At 35.2% G+C, this 16,477-nt stretch overlaps 1 protein-coding gene across 2 annotated transcripts in view; it reads left to right on the forward strand.

The window, feature by feature from the left end:
* Positions 1-16,477, forward strand: part of DIAPH2 (diaphanous related formin 2) — an 897,660-nt gene that overhangs the window by 242,459 nt on the left and 638,724 nt on the right. For both annotated transcript variants that reach the window (XM_027086071.1, XM_027086072.1), the window contains exon 11: positions 12,492-12,602. In XM_027086071.1, the coding sequence (XP_026941872.1) occupies positions 12,492-12,602 (111 nt within the window). The remainder of the gene's footprint in view (positions 1-12,491; positions 12,603-16,477) is intronic.

Below are 16,477 nucleotides of genomic sequence, written 5' to 3' on the forward strand. Positions count from 1 at the left end.
ATGTGTTCCATCATCTCTCACTAACTCACATATTTAATCATGCCCCTGAGTCAGCAAAAAAATAAAATAACAAATTATACCTAGGATATTTTAAGAATGTGGGAATTCAGGAATTCTCTTCAGAAAGAGTTCCATGCAAAAACAGATGTTCTTGCTTAAATAGACAAACCCTCAGGCATATGGACTGATTCTCTGTAGCACGATTCTTTCCACAGTGGTTCTCAAGTGTTGAGATTTTACTCTAAGCATACTTATAAATTAGCTATTAGTGCACTCGTACCATCACATATGAGAAAGTAGCTTTGGGTAAATCATTTATTATTTGTCAGTAGAGGTACATTTATAATAAAACAAGGCACTGCAGCTATGGATAAGGAGGAAATTTGTGGAAAAGTAAATGAGTGTGTTAAATATTGTGTTGAAGGAATGTCTGATACTACTTAGGAAGCTAAATAACTATTTATTGACAATTTTATACTACTACCATTTAAAAACTAGAATTAGTACAATGGGGGGTTGTATAGAAATATTTACAATATGTAGTCATGTTTCAAGTACAAAAATAACTTCGGAGTTAAAGAAGGATGTCTTTTATTTTAAACCTGTTTCAAAGTTGAATAATTACCAAATCGATCATTTTTGGTAACGGGGAATCACTAGTGACCTTTGTAATATAAAAAGCAACAGACACTTTGGAAGTCATCATATTGGTTTCCACAGCACCATTCAATGCTATTGGTCACTCTTGAACAAAGCTCTCTCTTCCCTCAACTTCTATGATACTAAGCTCTCCTCATTTTTATTTTACCTCTTTGTTACACTTAAAATCTCCTGTCTCTATGCTTGGCCTTAAAATATACTTATTCCTAGAGGTTGATCCATAGTCCTTTGATCCTTTGCTCTGGTCCTTTGCTCATTCTGTACATTGTCCTTGGCAGCATTATCCATCCTTATGACTTCCACCAACACTTCTATGTGATGAATCTCTCTGAACTCTTCTATTCCAAATACATCCTGACTCACAGATTCCATATATTCAGCTGCCTTCTGACTGGATTTCAAATTCAGTATTGTCCTTAACTGTACTTTTCTTCCTTATCTTCATCCTCTCCTTCCGACTCCAATCCACTCTCCAACCTTAACCTGCCTTTCTCTCTTTTTTTAACATCTTTATTAGAGTATAATTGCTTTACAATGGTGTGTTACTTTCTGCTTTATAACAAAGTGAATCAGCTATACATATACATATATACCCATATCTCCTTCCTCTTGTGTCTCCCTCCAACCCTCCCTAGCCCACTGCTCTAGGTGGTCACAAAGCACCCAGCTGACCTCCCTGTGCTATGTGGCTGCTTCCCACTAGCTAGCTATTTTATATTTGGTAGTGTATATATGTCCATGCCAACTCTATCACTTCCTCCCAGCTTACACTTCCCCCTCCCTGTGTCCTCAAGTCCATTCTCTACAGCTGTGTCTTTATTCCTGTCCCGCCCCTAGGTTCTTCAGAACCATTTTTTTCAAAGAGATATTCTTTCGTTGTTAGTGTATAGTAATCCAACAGGTTTCTGTGCATTAATTTTGTATCCTGCTACTTTACCAAATTCATTGATTAGCTCTAGTAGTTTTCTGGTGACATCTTTAGGATTCTCTATGTATAGTATCATATGCAAACAGTGAAAGTTTTACTTCTTCTTTTCCAATTTATATTCCTTTTATTTCTTTTTCTTCCTTGATTGCTGTGGCTAAAACTTCCAAAACTATGTTCAATAATAGTGGTGAGAGTAGATAACCCTGTCTTGTTCCTGATCTTAGTGGAAATGGTTTCAGTTTTTCACCATTGAGAATGATGTTGGCTGTGGGTTTGTCATATATGGCCTTTATTATGTTGAGGTAAGTTCCCTCTATGCCTACTTTCTGGAGGGTTTTTATCATAAATGGGTGTTGAATTTTGTTGAAAGCTTTTTCTGCATCTATTGAGATGATCATACAGGTTTTCTCCTTTAATTTGTTAATATTATGTATCATATTGATTTACTTGCATATATTGAAGAATCCTCACATTCCTGGGATAAACCCCACTTGATCATGGTGTGTGATCCTTTTAATGTGCTGTTGGATTCTGTTTGCTAGTATTTTGTTGAGGATTTTTGCATCTATGTTCATCACTGATATTGGCCTATAGTTCTCTTTCTTTGTGACATCGTTGTCTGGTTTTGGTATCAGGGTGATGGTGGCCTCGTAGAATGAGTTAGGGAGTGTCCCTCCCTCTGCTATATATTTTGGAAGAGTTTGAGAAGGATAGGTGTTAGCTCTTCTGTAAATGTTTGATAGAATTCACCTGTGAAGCCATCTGGTCCTGGGCTTCTGTTTGTGGGAAGATTTTTAATCAGAGTTTCAATTTCAGTGCTTGTGATTGGCCTCTTTATAATATCTATTTCTTCCTGGTTCAGTCTCAGAAGGTTGTGCTTTTCTAAGAATTTGTCCATTTCTTCCAGGTTGTCCATTTTATTGGCATAGAGTTGTTTGTAGTAATCTCTCATGATTCTTTGTATTTCTGCAATGTCAGTTGTTACTTCTCCTTTTTCATTTCTAGTTCTGTTGATTTGAGTCTTCTCCCTTTTTTTCTTGATGAGTCTGGCTAATGTTTTATCACTTTTGTTTATCTTCTCAAAGAACCAGCTTTTAGTTATATTCATCTTTGCTATTGTTTCCTTCATTTCTTTTTCATTTATTTCTGATCTGATTTTTATGATTTCTTTCCGTCTGCTAACTTTGGGGTTTTTTTTTTGTTCTTCTTTCTCTAATTTCTTTTTGTGTAAAGTTAGGTTGTTTACTTGAGATGTTTCTTTTTACTTGAGGTAGGACTGTATTGCTATAAATTTCCCTCTTAGAACTTCTTTTGCTGCATCCCATAGGTTTTGGGTCTTTGTGTTTTCATTGTCATTTGTTTCTAGGTATTTTTTGATTTCCTCTTAGATTTCTTCAGTGACCTCTTGGTTATTTAGTAACATATTGTTTAGCCTCCAAGTGTTTGTATTTTTTACAGTTTTTTTCTTGTAATTGATATCTAGTCTCATAGCCTTGTGGTCAGAAATGATACTTGATACGATTTCAATTTTCTTAAATTTACCAAGGCTTCATTTGTGACCCAAGATATGATCTATCCTGGAGAATGTTCCATGAGCACTTGAGAAGAAAGTGTATTCTGTTTTTGGTTGGAATGTCCTATAAATATCAATTAAGTCCATCTTGTTTAATGTGTCATTTAAAGCTTTTGTTTCCTTATTTATTTTCATTTTGAATGATCTGTCCATCAGTGAAAGTGGGGTGTTAAAGTCCCCTACTATGATTGTGTTACTGTCAGTTTCCCCTTTTATGACTGTTAGCATTTGCCTTATGTATTGAGGTGCTCCTATGTTGGGTGTATGAATATTTACAATTGTTATATCTTCTTCTTGGATTGATCCCTAGATCATTATGTAGTGTTCTTCTTTGTCTCTTGTAATAGTCTTTAAAGTCTCTTTTGTCTGATATGAGAATTGCTACTCCAGTTTTCTTTTGATTTCCATTTGCATGGAATATCTTTTTCCATCCCCTCACTTTCAGTCTGTATGTGTCCCTAGGTCTGAAGTGGGTCTCCTGTAGGCAGCATATATATGGGTCTTATTTTTGTATCCATTCAGCCAGTCTGTGTCTTTTGGTTGGAGCATTTAATCCATTTACATTTAAGGTAGTTATCAATATGTATGTTCGTATTACCATTTTCTTAACTGTTTTGGGTTTGTTATTGTAGGTCTTTTCCTTCATTTGTGTTTCATGCCTAGAGAAGTTGGATTTGTTGTAAAGCTGGTTTGGTGGTGCTGAATTCTCTTAGCTTTTGCTTGTCTGTCAAGGTTTTACTTTCTCCATTGAATGTGAATGATATCCTTGCTGTGTAGAGTAATCTTGGTTGTAGGTTTTTCCTTTTCATCACTTTAAATATGTCCTGCCACTCCCTTCTGGCTTGCAGAGTTTCTGCTGAAAGTTCAGCTCTTAACCTTATGGGGATTCCCTTGTATGTTATTTGTTGATTTTCCCTTGCTGCTTTTAATATTTTTTCTTGGTATTTAATTTTTGTTAGTTTGATTAATACGTGTTGGCATGTTTCTCCTTGTATTTATCCTGTATGGGACTCTCTGTGCTTACTGGACTTGATTATTTCCTTTCCCATATTAGGGAAGTTTTCTACTATAATCTGTTCAAATATTTTCTCAGTCCCTTTCTTTTTCTTTTCTTCTCCTGGGACCCCTATAATTTGAATGTTGGTGTGTTTAGTGTTGTCCCAGAGGTCTCTGAGACTGTCCTCAATTCTTTTCATTCTTTTTTCTTTATTCTGCTCTGCAGTAGTTATTTCCACTATTTTATCTTCCAGGTCACTTATCCGTTCTTCTACCTCAGTTATTCTGCTATTGATTCCTTCTAGATAATTTTTAATTTTATTTATTTTGTTGTTCATCATTGTTTGTTTGCTCTTCAGTTCTTCTAGGTCCTTTTTAAATGTTTCTTGTATTTTCTCATTTCTATTTCCATGATTTTGGATCATCTTTACTATCATTACTCTGAATTCCTTTTCAGGTGGATTGCCTATGTCCTCTTCATTTGTTTGGTCTGGTGGGTTTTTACCTTGCTCCTTCATCTGCTGTGTGTTTCTATGTCTTCTCATTTTGCTTAACTTACTGTGTTTGGTGTCTCCTTTTCACAGGCTGCAGGTTCATATTTCCCATTGTTTTTGGTATTTGCCCCCAGTGGGTAATGTTGGTTCAGTGCATTGTGTAGGCTTCCTCGTGGAGGGGACTGATGCCTGTGTTCTGGTGGATGAGGCTGGATCTTGTCTTTCTGCTGGGTAGGACTGTGTCCAGTGGTGTGTTTTGGGGTGTCTGTGACCTTATAATGATTTTAGGCAGCCACTCTGCTAATGGATGCGGTTGTGTTCCTGTCTTGCTAGTTGTTTGGCATAGGATGTCCAGAAATGTAGCTTGCTGGTCATCAAGTGGAGCTGGGTCTTAGTGTTGAGACGGAGATCTCTGGGAGGGCTGTCACCATTTGATATTAGGTGGAGCCAGGAGGTCTCTGGTGGACCAGTGTCTGTACTTGGCTCTCCCACCTCAGAGGCACAGGCCTGATACCTGGCCAGGGCACGAAGACCCTGTCAGCCACACGGCTCAGAAGAAAAGGGACAAAAGAAGCATGAAATAAATAAAATAAACTTAAAAATAAAAAAGCATTATTAAAAATATAAAAATTAAAAAGGAAAAAAAGAAGGAAAGAAGAGAGCAAGCAAACTAACAAACAAATCCACCAATGATATTAAGCACCAAAAATTATACACACACAAAAAAAAACCCAACAGACAGAACCCTAGCACAAATGGTAAAAGCAGAGCTTTACAGACAAAATTACAGAAAGAAGTATACACATACACAGTCACAAAAAGAGAAAAAGGAAAAAAAATCTATATATAAAAAAAAGAAATAGGAAGAGAGTAGCAAAATCAATAAACAAATCTACCAATAATAATTAACTGTATATACTAAACTAAGATAAACATAAAGCCAGGAATAAATTAGATGCAGGAAGCAAGCCCCAAGTCTATAGTTGCTCCCAAAGTCCGCTGCCTCAATTTTGGGATGATTCATCGTCTATTCATGTATTCCAGAGATGATGGGTATATGAAGTTGATTGTGGGGATTTAACTCGCTGCTCCTGAACCTGCATGGAGAGATTTCCCTTTCTCTTCTTTGTTCGCACAGCTCCTGGGGTTCAGCTTTGGATTTGGCCCCGCCTCTGTGTGTAGGTCGCCTGAGGCCATCTGTTCCCCACCCAGACAGGACGGGGTTAAAGTAGCAGCCGATTAGGGGGCTCTGGCTCACTCAGGCGGGTGGGAGGGAGGGGTACAGAATGCGGGGCAAGCCTGTGGCGGCAGAGGCCTCCGTGACATTGCACCAGCGTGAGGCGTGCCACGTGTTCTCCCGGGGAAGTTGTTCCTGGATCACGGGACCCTGGCAGTGGCGGGCTGCAACAGGCTCCCAGGAGGGGAGGTGTAGATAGTGACCTGTGCTTGCACACAGGTTTCTTGGTGGCTACAGCAGCAGCCTTAGCACTTCATGTCCGTCTGTGGGGTCTGTGCTGAATGCTGCGGCTCACACCCATCTCTGGAGGTCGTTTAGGCGCTGCTCTGAATCACCTCTCCTTGTTCACCCCGAAACAATGGTCTCTTGCCTCTTCAGCAGGTCCAGACTTTTTCCCGGACTCCCTCCCAGCTAGCTGTGGCGCACTAGCCCCCTTCAGGCTGTGTTCACGCAGCCAACCCCAGTCCTCTCTCTGAAATCTAAGCTCCGAAGCCCGAGCCTTAGCTCCCAGCCCCCGCCCGCCCCGTGGGGTGAGCAGACAAGCCTCGGGCTGGTGAGTGCTGGTCGGCACTGATCCTCTGTGCAGGAATCTCTCCACTTTGCCCTCCACACCCCTGTTGCTGTGCTCTCCTCCGCGGCTCCGAAGCTTCCCCCTCCGCCACCCACAGTCTCCCCCCACGAAGGGGCTTCCTAGTGTATGGAAACTTTTCCTCCTTCACAGCTCCCTCCCAGTGGTGCAGGGCCCATCCCTATTCTTTTGTCTCTGTTTTTTCTTTTTTCTTTTGCCCTACCCAGGTATGTGGGGAGTTTCTTGCCTTTTAGTAGGTCTGAGGTCTTCTGCCAGCATTCAGTAGGTGTTCTGTAGGAGATGTTCCACATGTAGATGTATTTCTGATGTATTTGTGGGGAGGAAGGTGATCTCCACGTCTTACTCCTCCACCATCTTGGTGGTCTTCCAGGCCTGCCTTTCTTGTTTGCCCATTCCTGGTTAACCTTAGCATTGTCCACCAAGTAGCATAAACGAGAAACATAAGTCATTTTCGAATATACTCTTTCTCCATCCACCATTCCCTCAGTCACCAAATCCTACCAATTATACTGCCTTAGTGCTGTACTTTCCTTCCTTAGTATAATAGTATCTACCTCCCGCCCCTGCTACTTCTTTGTTTCAGGGCGTTGTCACATCTCAATGTTTTGTAATTTCCCTGGACTCTTAAATATCTTCTGCCCTTCATTCCAGCCCCTTTTAAATCATTTTCTACAAAGTTATACTTCTGAAATGTCATTCTTGTTATATCGCTGCTTAAAATCCTGTTACATCTTCCCATAGCCACTAGGAGTAAAGTCTAATGCTAGTCCACACAAAATATCAATACTTCATCATCTAACTGTGGCTTTGTCTCTAACCTCATATTCCGTCACTCTTCTACATATAGTTTTTGATCCAGTCATACTGTACCCAGTTCCCTGAACATTTTATGCTATTTCATCTCTCTGCCTCCATACCTTTGTACTTGGCAATGCCATGCCTGGAATCCTCCATTTTATGACTTATTAACTTTTTCTGTATGTTTGTATCTTTCTTCGTTGGTACGTATTTTGACTCAAACCATCTTTTTTCCTAACTCCTGCTGGGTTGGGATAAAGCAAGACCTTGTTAGTGTCAAGAAAGTACTTAATAAGGTCAATGTGTGACAGTGTCAATAACATTTTAAAAGCACAATTTGTCACAGCTAATGGCAATATGGATAATGTGTCTGAGAATGTCCTAGAGTTGGCAGTTATTGTACTATATAGCTCTGTGAATTGTGATCAAACAGATAGATGTTTGTATAGTTTTCAAAGCTGATGAGTTACAGTAAATAAAAGGTTCTAGCATTTTCCCAGGAATTTTGTGAAGATATTTTATGTTTAAATATTTTCCCCTCTATCACTTAAGAAACTGAATGCAATTTCTTTTTGTAGTAGTATATCTCGTCAATAAAATTTGAAACATTTAATGACTATTCACCCATTGTATTTTAAACATTTTATTGGCAACAGTTAGGGGTTACAAAGAAAACCCTAAGCAAATACAGAGCCATATCTTGAGGAAGCTTGAAATTTATTTTGTGATATTTCACTCTCTATACCACACCCCACACCCCAGGATGAAGACAATAGAACCCTGTGACTAAAGAATGTAGGTGATTATTATACAAAGAATGTATCCTATTATGGTAAAAGAAGGATTATAATGTTATAGAAAAATTGATAGTAATTCAGTTTAGTATAGTTATGCATGGCAGAAATTATTGGATGCTTTCTTATATGTGCAAAGTTGGTGGTTTTTATCTACATGTTTATGCATTTGTTAAATGGGTTATATAGATATCATGTAAAAATCTCCATATAATATAGGGAGATCATTTAATAACATTGCAAATACAGAAACTTTTTTTACTGGTTAAAAATCATAATCATAGTTCTAGCCTAGTATGTTTATCAATAATGGAGAAAATTCAGACTTCCTATTATTTTTGAATTTTAGTTCTCATGGAAGCTAAATTTAAATCAAATAAATATGGCAGATCATTTTGAACCTTAGATACATTATAAAGAAACTAAGCAACAGATGAAATCTGGCTAGTGGACTCTGTGATTTCTATTTAAAGGTACTTGTTTTCTTTCCAGTACAGGGAAAAATGCTATTCAGCAATGCCTGATTTGTGCATTATAGTGTGGTAGAAAGACTCTATCTAAAAGATTCTACCTAAAAGATTCTACCTAAAAGACTAAAAGTCATGAGGCCTGAGTTCAAATCCAATCTTTGTGTTTTATTATTAGCTATACAGTCTTGGGCAAATCATCTAATCTTCCTAGGTTTTCAGTTTCCTTATCTTTAAATGAGGATATCGGACCAGAGTATTTTATGTTCTTTCTAGCTTTCAAATCCCGTAATCCTTTATTTTCTATCTCTGGAGTTGGAGTTTTGTTTTTTGAAAGTAGATTGATTTTTCATTGTAAGAGGACAATATCGTTCAATCATGCTCTTAAAGATTTATATACTTGGAAGTCGAACAATGCCAATTTTGAAAGTTCCACTATTCAGAAATGAGTTTTATACTGCTTTAGAGCTTAGGTTTTAGATATTAGGCCAGAATCCTTTTTAAAGTGTCCAGTGCAGTGCTATTGAGTCAAACTTTCTGCAGTCTCCTATATCCGTGCTGTCCAATATGGGAGCCACTAGCCACATGTGGCTGTTCAACACTTGAACTGTAACTAATGAAACTGAGCAACAGCATTTTAAATTTTATTTAATTATAATTAAGCTAAATTTAAATTGTAGTCAGTGGCTCTGTATTGAACAGCATGCTCATGTGTGTGTGTGTGTGTGTGTATGTGATGTGTGTATTTGTGTGCACATCTATGCTGAATAGGGAGTTGAGGGAGTAGGGTGGCAGGAAGTAAAGGAGAGTGAGAGGCCATTGTTTTGGATGATGGGATGCTGTCCATAGGTCACTGTTCAGGATATATATAAAGTGGAATGTAACACATTCCAGAAACCATTTTCTATCTCCCTTCCTCCCTTCCCCCCTCCCTCTCTCCCTCTCTCTTCCTTTTCTTTCTTTCTTTCTTTTCTTTCTTTCTTTCTTTCTTTCTTTCTTTCTTTCTTTCTTTCTTTCTTTCTTTCTTTCTTTCTTTCTTTCTTTCTTCCTTTCACATTCCATTATGTATTATGATAACCACTTTATTTTTATTGAGGTATACTTGATAACCATAAGATAACCATTTTATATACTAGACAGCATATTAAAATAATTATATGTTTTTCTAATTAACCTATAGTTTCAAAGTTATGTATTCCCAATATATTAAACATGATGCACTAGTTAAATTTTATTATCTTACCCATCCTTAAAATATTTTGTTGTGTTAATCTAGGAATGGATTCTATGAGGCATCTGGAATGTGCTGGAAATTATACTGTATTTGGAGTAAAGTGATATGTTTAGAATCATGAATTTCCTCCTTGCTGTGTCACCTTGTATAAGTTATTTATCTGCTTTGAGCCTCAGCTTCATCATCTGTGAAATAAGGATAATAGTAACACTTATCTCATGGTTTTTGTGAGGGTGAGATTAGATGGTGAATTATGTAAAGCTCCTAAGTTGGTAACAAAAACTAATACAATATATTAATGATGATAATAGTTTGGAGGTTTGTATTTAGCTATGAATTCAGAATCCACACAATGGGTATTTCATATTTATAATTAAGTAATAATATACTCTGCCCTATAAACTAATTACATTTTAAAATTTTAACTTTGTAAATAGTGACAATTGGATTGATTTTGTTCCTATCCTCTGAAAAGGGCAGTAATTGTGTAGTAGTATAAAGGAATGGAGATAATTAAGATGAGTTTTTTTGTTTTCCACATTCATACAATGTAAATATTCCTATTAAAGAGCATTGCTTTAGCAGATTATGTTGGAAAATGACATGATAGTATGAATATTCATCTTATGCTATTTGTAAGTAATTAAATATCTTTAAGAATTTGATAAACAGTAAATAGTACATTGATAAACCAGTGCTGTTACCTGTTTAAACTACTGACTTTAAAGTGTGTGCTATTTTTTACTATAGTCAATGGACGTAACTTCTTTTTTTAGCATTTAGTTATATATCATACATTGTGTGTTAAATGAGTATTTAAAAGCATTGCAACATTTATATTATTAAATGTAAAATTATTTTGATGTTACATTCATTAATTTTTTTGGCTTTGACTATTTTTATAATTTCCTGATCCAAATACTTTTATTATATAAAGGTACAATTCCAAGACTCATTAACTTGTTTCTTATGGAAATGTTCTCTTTGCTTGTAGGGTATTAATACAAGCCATTAAGCTAGAATTTCTTCTGGCAAAAACAATCCTAGCAGATGGCAACTTTTCTCTCTATTAATTTTGGATTGGACATGTATTTTGGCTTGTTCGGTCAGGTCAGAGTTGTAACATAACAAGAATCATTCATGCAAATACAGTCATAATATACCTATGGACTCATACAGTATGCAAATTTATATTCCAGCCTACTGAAACTATATGAAGACTTAAACATTTTCTTACTGTAAACAGGAAGGTTAAGTAACCCATTAAGGCATAAGCATCATAATAACTTATCTGATATGACTTTTGAGGTAATGCCAAGTCAATGGCAAATATTTAGTCAGATGTCTAAGTGATTTAGCTTGACATTTGAGCATTCATAAGAATTGGACTGAATTGTTCAATTATCATTTAGATAGCTAGTAATGTTAGAGACAGCCTCAATAATCCCTTTTAATGCATGCAACTTTTGATTTTTGAACCTGGATGTGAGCTAGATAGGCTAATCTCCCCCAAAACAGCTTAAATGCATAAGATAAAGATATAACAATAAAAGCAATATAGCTTTTAATATTTGTCTCTACTTGAAAAAAATCACTATCATAATAACAGGTCTGGATGTGGTCAAGTCAAAATACATTTGAAATATTTTTCTTTTGCTGATGTGTTTTTCCATACTAACTATTGATTTATTTGTGCCCCTTTCTATATATACTTAACATATTTACTAAATCTGGTATTTTACAGTGGTCCCCTTGCAGTCAGCTCTTTGAACACTACTAGACTCATTGCGTACTTTAAAAATAATAAATTTCAGTGTGCAGCTCTTAAACTATTAGCCAATTGCCTTAGACGTGAGCAGCATTTTCCAAAAATGAGGAATAATCTTTGGAACACTTGGCAGTTAGCATTTGGTTGACACTCTCCTAGCTTGCAATTACCGGAAAATAACTCCCTCCTCTTTTATAATAGGGAACCTCAATAACAGAAGAAAACCAAAACCCATTTTCCAGCATCAGTCTAAGTAATGAATCACCTTTACTTGAAAACAAGCTCTTATATTTACTTTACCATGCAATGCACATTAGTATTTGTGTCATAGTGCCTTCTAGTTGATCTTAATTCACTTGCATTTATTTTTTTATATAGTAAATTAATTCATCTTATTCATATAGTTTACTACTCTTTATTTTGTGCAAATCTATCCAATAATAGAATGGAGAGAGTGTAACTCAGTGTAATAATATCTCTAAGTTATCACTGTTCCCTGTTTAACATCAGGGTACTTTTATAGCTTTGTTTGAGTTATTTTAGAAAAGTGTTTATAACCATATAGAATTGAGGCCAAGCGCCCTCTGAGGACAGCTGGATATGAAAGATACATTTCATGATCTTTTTAAAGGGCTCTGTATCCACACTGTTGGAACTTGGAGTTTCTCAGAGAAAGTTTAATATTCCTTCATATTGTTTAGCAAAGCATAGCAGTACTTGACCAACCATCATATCTTCGTTAGAATTTCTCTGGACATTAGAAACTCTATTGTTATTTTTTTTGTTTCTACTGTAAAGTCATAATCATTATACTTATATAAACATTTGCATTTCTTGATGTATTTCATAATATATGTATGTATTCCTTTAGTAAATGGAAAAAAATTTCTAAATGCATTATTTCTTTAATTTAAAAAAACTTTTTTTTAACAAAGTTTACTTTCTAATTGCAGGTGGCCTGCATGCAGTTTATAAATGCCCTTGTCACATCTCCTTATGAGCTTGATTTTCGAATACATTTAAGGAATGAATTCCTTCGTTCAGGACTAAAAACAATGTTACCAGTAAGTGGAATGTGCACATTTATTATGCTTATGAACTTTAATGTTTTTCTCTCTTTAGACAAAAGTACTTTCAGCAAAGTAAATAAATGTGCCTTGCCGTTTCCTTTTGTAAAGCACTGGACATTTTGTAAGCTTTTTGATATTGCAGTAGTGTTAGTCTCTACATAAAACTGATGATTCGGAATTCAGCTAATGGTATGTCCAGAAGTGATGGCTTTTTTGGTCTTCTTGAAGTCGAAAGGGAACTTTTCTTTGACTTTGAATACTGAGAACATAAAAGACTCCTATTTTTTTGCCATTTCAATTTTTCATTAAAATTTTTTGCTTTCCTCTTTGATAACTTAGATTGATTTCCTTTATATTCAGCATAAGTATGCATAAAATTTTGATTAGTATATTCTAGACACATAACATAAGGATGATATTCTTGTTATAAATCCGTAGCATCTTTTCTAAAGAAGAACAATTTTATTTCTTAAATTGAGTGTGGATATCTGCACTAATTGTGATACTGTTAAAAACATTTTTGAAATAACGTTATAGACTTGTTCTAAGATAAATGAGCACACTTATTTTATAAATAGAAATACAACTACCATGACTTTATACTTTACTTAGTATGTTAACTAAAGAAGGATTTTGTTCAAGACCATGGCATTTTTAAAGGAGACAAGTAAAATCTCACTAGTTTCTTTATTTAAACTACTTAGACCATACCTGATAAACAAGAAGTAAATGTAGGGGTGGGGAATAAAAGGACTGAGGAAAGAAAAAACAAAATAAAACAAATGTCAATGAGCGTGTATATAAGGTATTCCTAGGGTATTAGAAATAGCAAAATCAGGGGTATTTCCTGGTGAGGGACTAGTGTGTAGCATGCATCTGTAACTTGTCTTCTGATAGTCTTAACTGAAAGTGGTTGAAACTCATCATCATAAAATATACAATTGGGTCTATTGAAACCCATTTTAATAAGATATATGATTGGGTCTGTGAGGTTTTAGGAATTTCTATGTCAATTCCACTTTGAATGGTTCTTTCATCCATGACTTTAAAAAGCAAGGAATTGGTTGCAGTGAATCAAAGCATCATCGTAAGTGACCCGAATAGAGGTTCAATATGCAGTTAACTTAGGCACATTCACTAGTTATAGTGTATGTAACACACATTCTTTTTTTTGTCACAAATCTCTCCTCATGAAAAGTCTGTGGTCTTATGTAGCTAGAGGTAATATTACAGTCCTCATTCTAGTGTGCTTTTGAATTGCCTACTCAGTGTTTCCATCCTTGTCCTCTTGGAGCTGGTCCTCTGTTTCTGGGAGAGTAATCATGTCTTTGGACACTTGTTGGCCTCAGGGGCTCCTGAAGATCCTCTACTCATTTACTAATATGCCATGTTTTTCTGCCTTAGTTATTGCTGTCTATTCCAGCTTTCATTTCCCTATGTCTATTTATAATTAAACATTCGTTTTCTACCGTATGCTACTGAATGGCTGGTCAAGAAAACTGTGACTTTCAATTTATTTAAGTCCTCATCTTTTCAGAAAGGGTATGCACAGTAGCTCTTGTCCTTACCTTTTGCACATTTGCCAGGGTGTGCTCATTTCTGCTGGGTTCAGTGGTCTCATGGTATTTTTCCTTTGGTTACATTGACAGCTAAGATTTTGCATCAGTGTTTCTTAGCTACACTTTCGCATTGGCCCTATAGCTGTATATAAAGCCCCTTGCAGTACCCTGTACCTCTTAACTTATGCTTCCAGCTAGATTTTTCTTTAACTATCACATCTCTTCAGTATGCCCTGATTCTTAGATCTCAGGGATCCTTCAGCAAGAGGAAAGTGAGAAGTGTCATGTTTCTGCCTCTTAAAGTTTTGGAATAGAACCTACAAGGATTCTCAATTTCTTTTTCTTCCTGTGACAATGGAGTGAAATATGGCTAAATAGGGCTCTGGTTCTCAAGAAGTTGGGCATGTCCCCCTAAAGAGAGTCTATCTTATTGGGGGTAGGGCAGAGATGTTTGGTTTGAAAGAAAATAATCCTCCCCAGGTATTTCTGATATACAATATGAGAATCAGAATCTAGGCAGATAGACCCTGAGATTAGAGGTCCTTCCCTTAATACCATACATTTCACTACTGTTGCTGTTGTCCTTGTAGTTTTATTATCACAATTTGGAGCAAAAGTCAGAATGGTCATGCTTTAATGTATACTAGATGTACATAACATGTCAACTGCTGTCTAGCTATCTAATTTACTAAATATTTACATTTCAACCACTAGAATTTATAGTAATATCAAACATCTTTTACACATGCATGGGAGCCTAATAATATATTCATAGATGAGTCTTTAATATCCTGGCTTTTATCCTATTTACTCTTATTTTATACAATGTTCTAACAGGAGGAGCTTCCTAATTTTCTGGAATATATCATATTCAAAGCAGCAAATTAGACGTGGCTAGGGCTAATATAAATTGTTGGTACATGGATCAAAAATTATAAATATCTGGAATCATTAGGTGTTGGGGAAGAATAGTTCTTAATAGTTCTTAGTATTTCAGTAATCCATGAGACCATCATTGTAGTAGAGTGAAACTTTTGTTTCATATAATTATTAGAATCCTCAAGACAAGGACAGTTATTTTAATTACATTCTGTAGAAATTTATTTTCAAAATTTGCCCTGTCTCTATAGATAAATTATGATGTTTAAAGAGAGTTTATATTTCACTTACATGGAAAATTTACTTTTTATAAATTTGCTTTAGTAATTTGGGACAAATGAGTTATTAAACACTATATAGTGATTTTTAAAATAGTATTTTCTCTGTAGTTAACTTACATTGATTTCTTGTGAAGTTTTCTCCATCTGCCTTTTAGTTAGTTAAATAAATTAAGAAAATATTAGATAAGTCAGATATGTGAAGGAACAAGATAGTAAGAAATTGTGTCTGTAGGCAGCAGGTATTCTAAACTTCTTTTAAAAGACCGACAAACCCTTTCTTACTCTTTTGAAGAATCAATTTTGATTGCTTGACTGGTAATCAGTCATGTGCTGGTAATGGACTTTGATTTCCTTTGAAGTACACCATATTATAGAGACTTAATTATATGTTTTAGAGAATCTGCTGAAAATATTCCGTATCTGTACAGCAAATCTGTTTAAAAAATAACTGAAACATATTTACAGTATTTCACGTAATTATTAGTAGTGTAATTCAGTAATTTTATGCCATTCTTCATTTAAAATACAAACTTCAGTGATGCATTTCCCTTTTTTCAATGGGGTATCTGTCACATTTGTGCTATATGAAACTTTTATTAATTCATTAAATGTTTATTTTATCAAAATTTTTGAATATACCTTTCAAGGTTTGACATTTGAATGAAAGGAAGTTTTTTATATATGTGTGTGTATGTAGATCATATATATTTTAACGGAGCATTATTAATGAACACTATGAGATATTTCATTTATACATATCTATATTTTTATATTGTGCTGTACATGTTCACATACTATATATCTTATATAAATAATGTGTTGTCCTAATTAAAAACTGAAATAAATATTTAACCAGTTATTTTCACTGAAAATATTTTAATCATGAAGGTTGAGTCCATGTTTTGTAAAGTTCTGATGCTGATTAAATGACAGTATTTAATTAACTTGTTTTTTCTATTTTTCAAACATATTTGAATGTATTAAAGTCTGATAGTGAACATCTAAGAAAGAATATCTTATGACATAAGAATAAGGAAAAAATCCATATTATAAAATGTATTAAAGGTTTTTTTTTTTTGAGAGATTGAAAGTGTATCAGCTTTCAATCAGCTCCTTATCAGCTCCTTACTTTACCCATGAAGTTTTTTTT

Source organism: Aethalodelphis obliquidens, unplaced genomic scaffold (assembly GCF_003676395.1).
Source record: "Aethalodelphis obliquidens isolate GAN/ISIS:26980383/991018 unplaced genomic scaffold, ASM367639v1 scaffold54, whole genome shotgun sequence".
Taxonomy (NCBI): domain Eukaryota; kingdom Metazoa; phylum Chordata; class Mammalia; order Artiodactyla; family Delphinidae; genus Aethalodelphis; species Aethalodelphis obliquidens.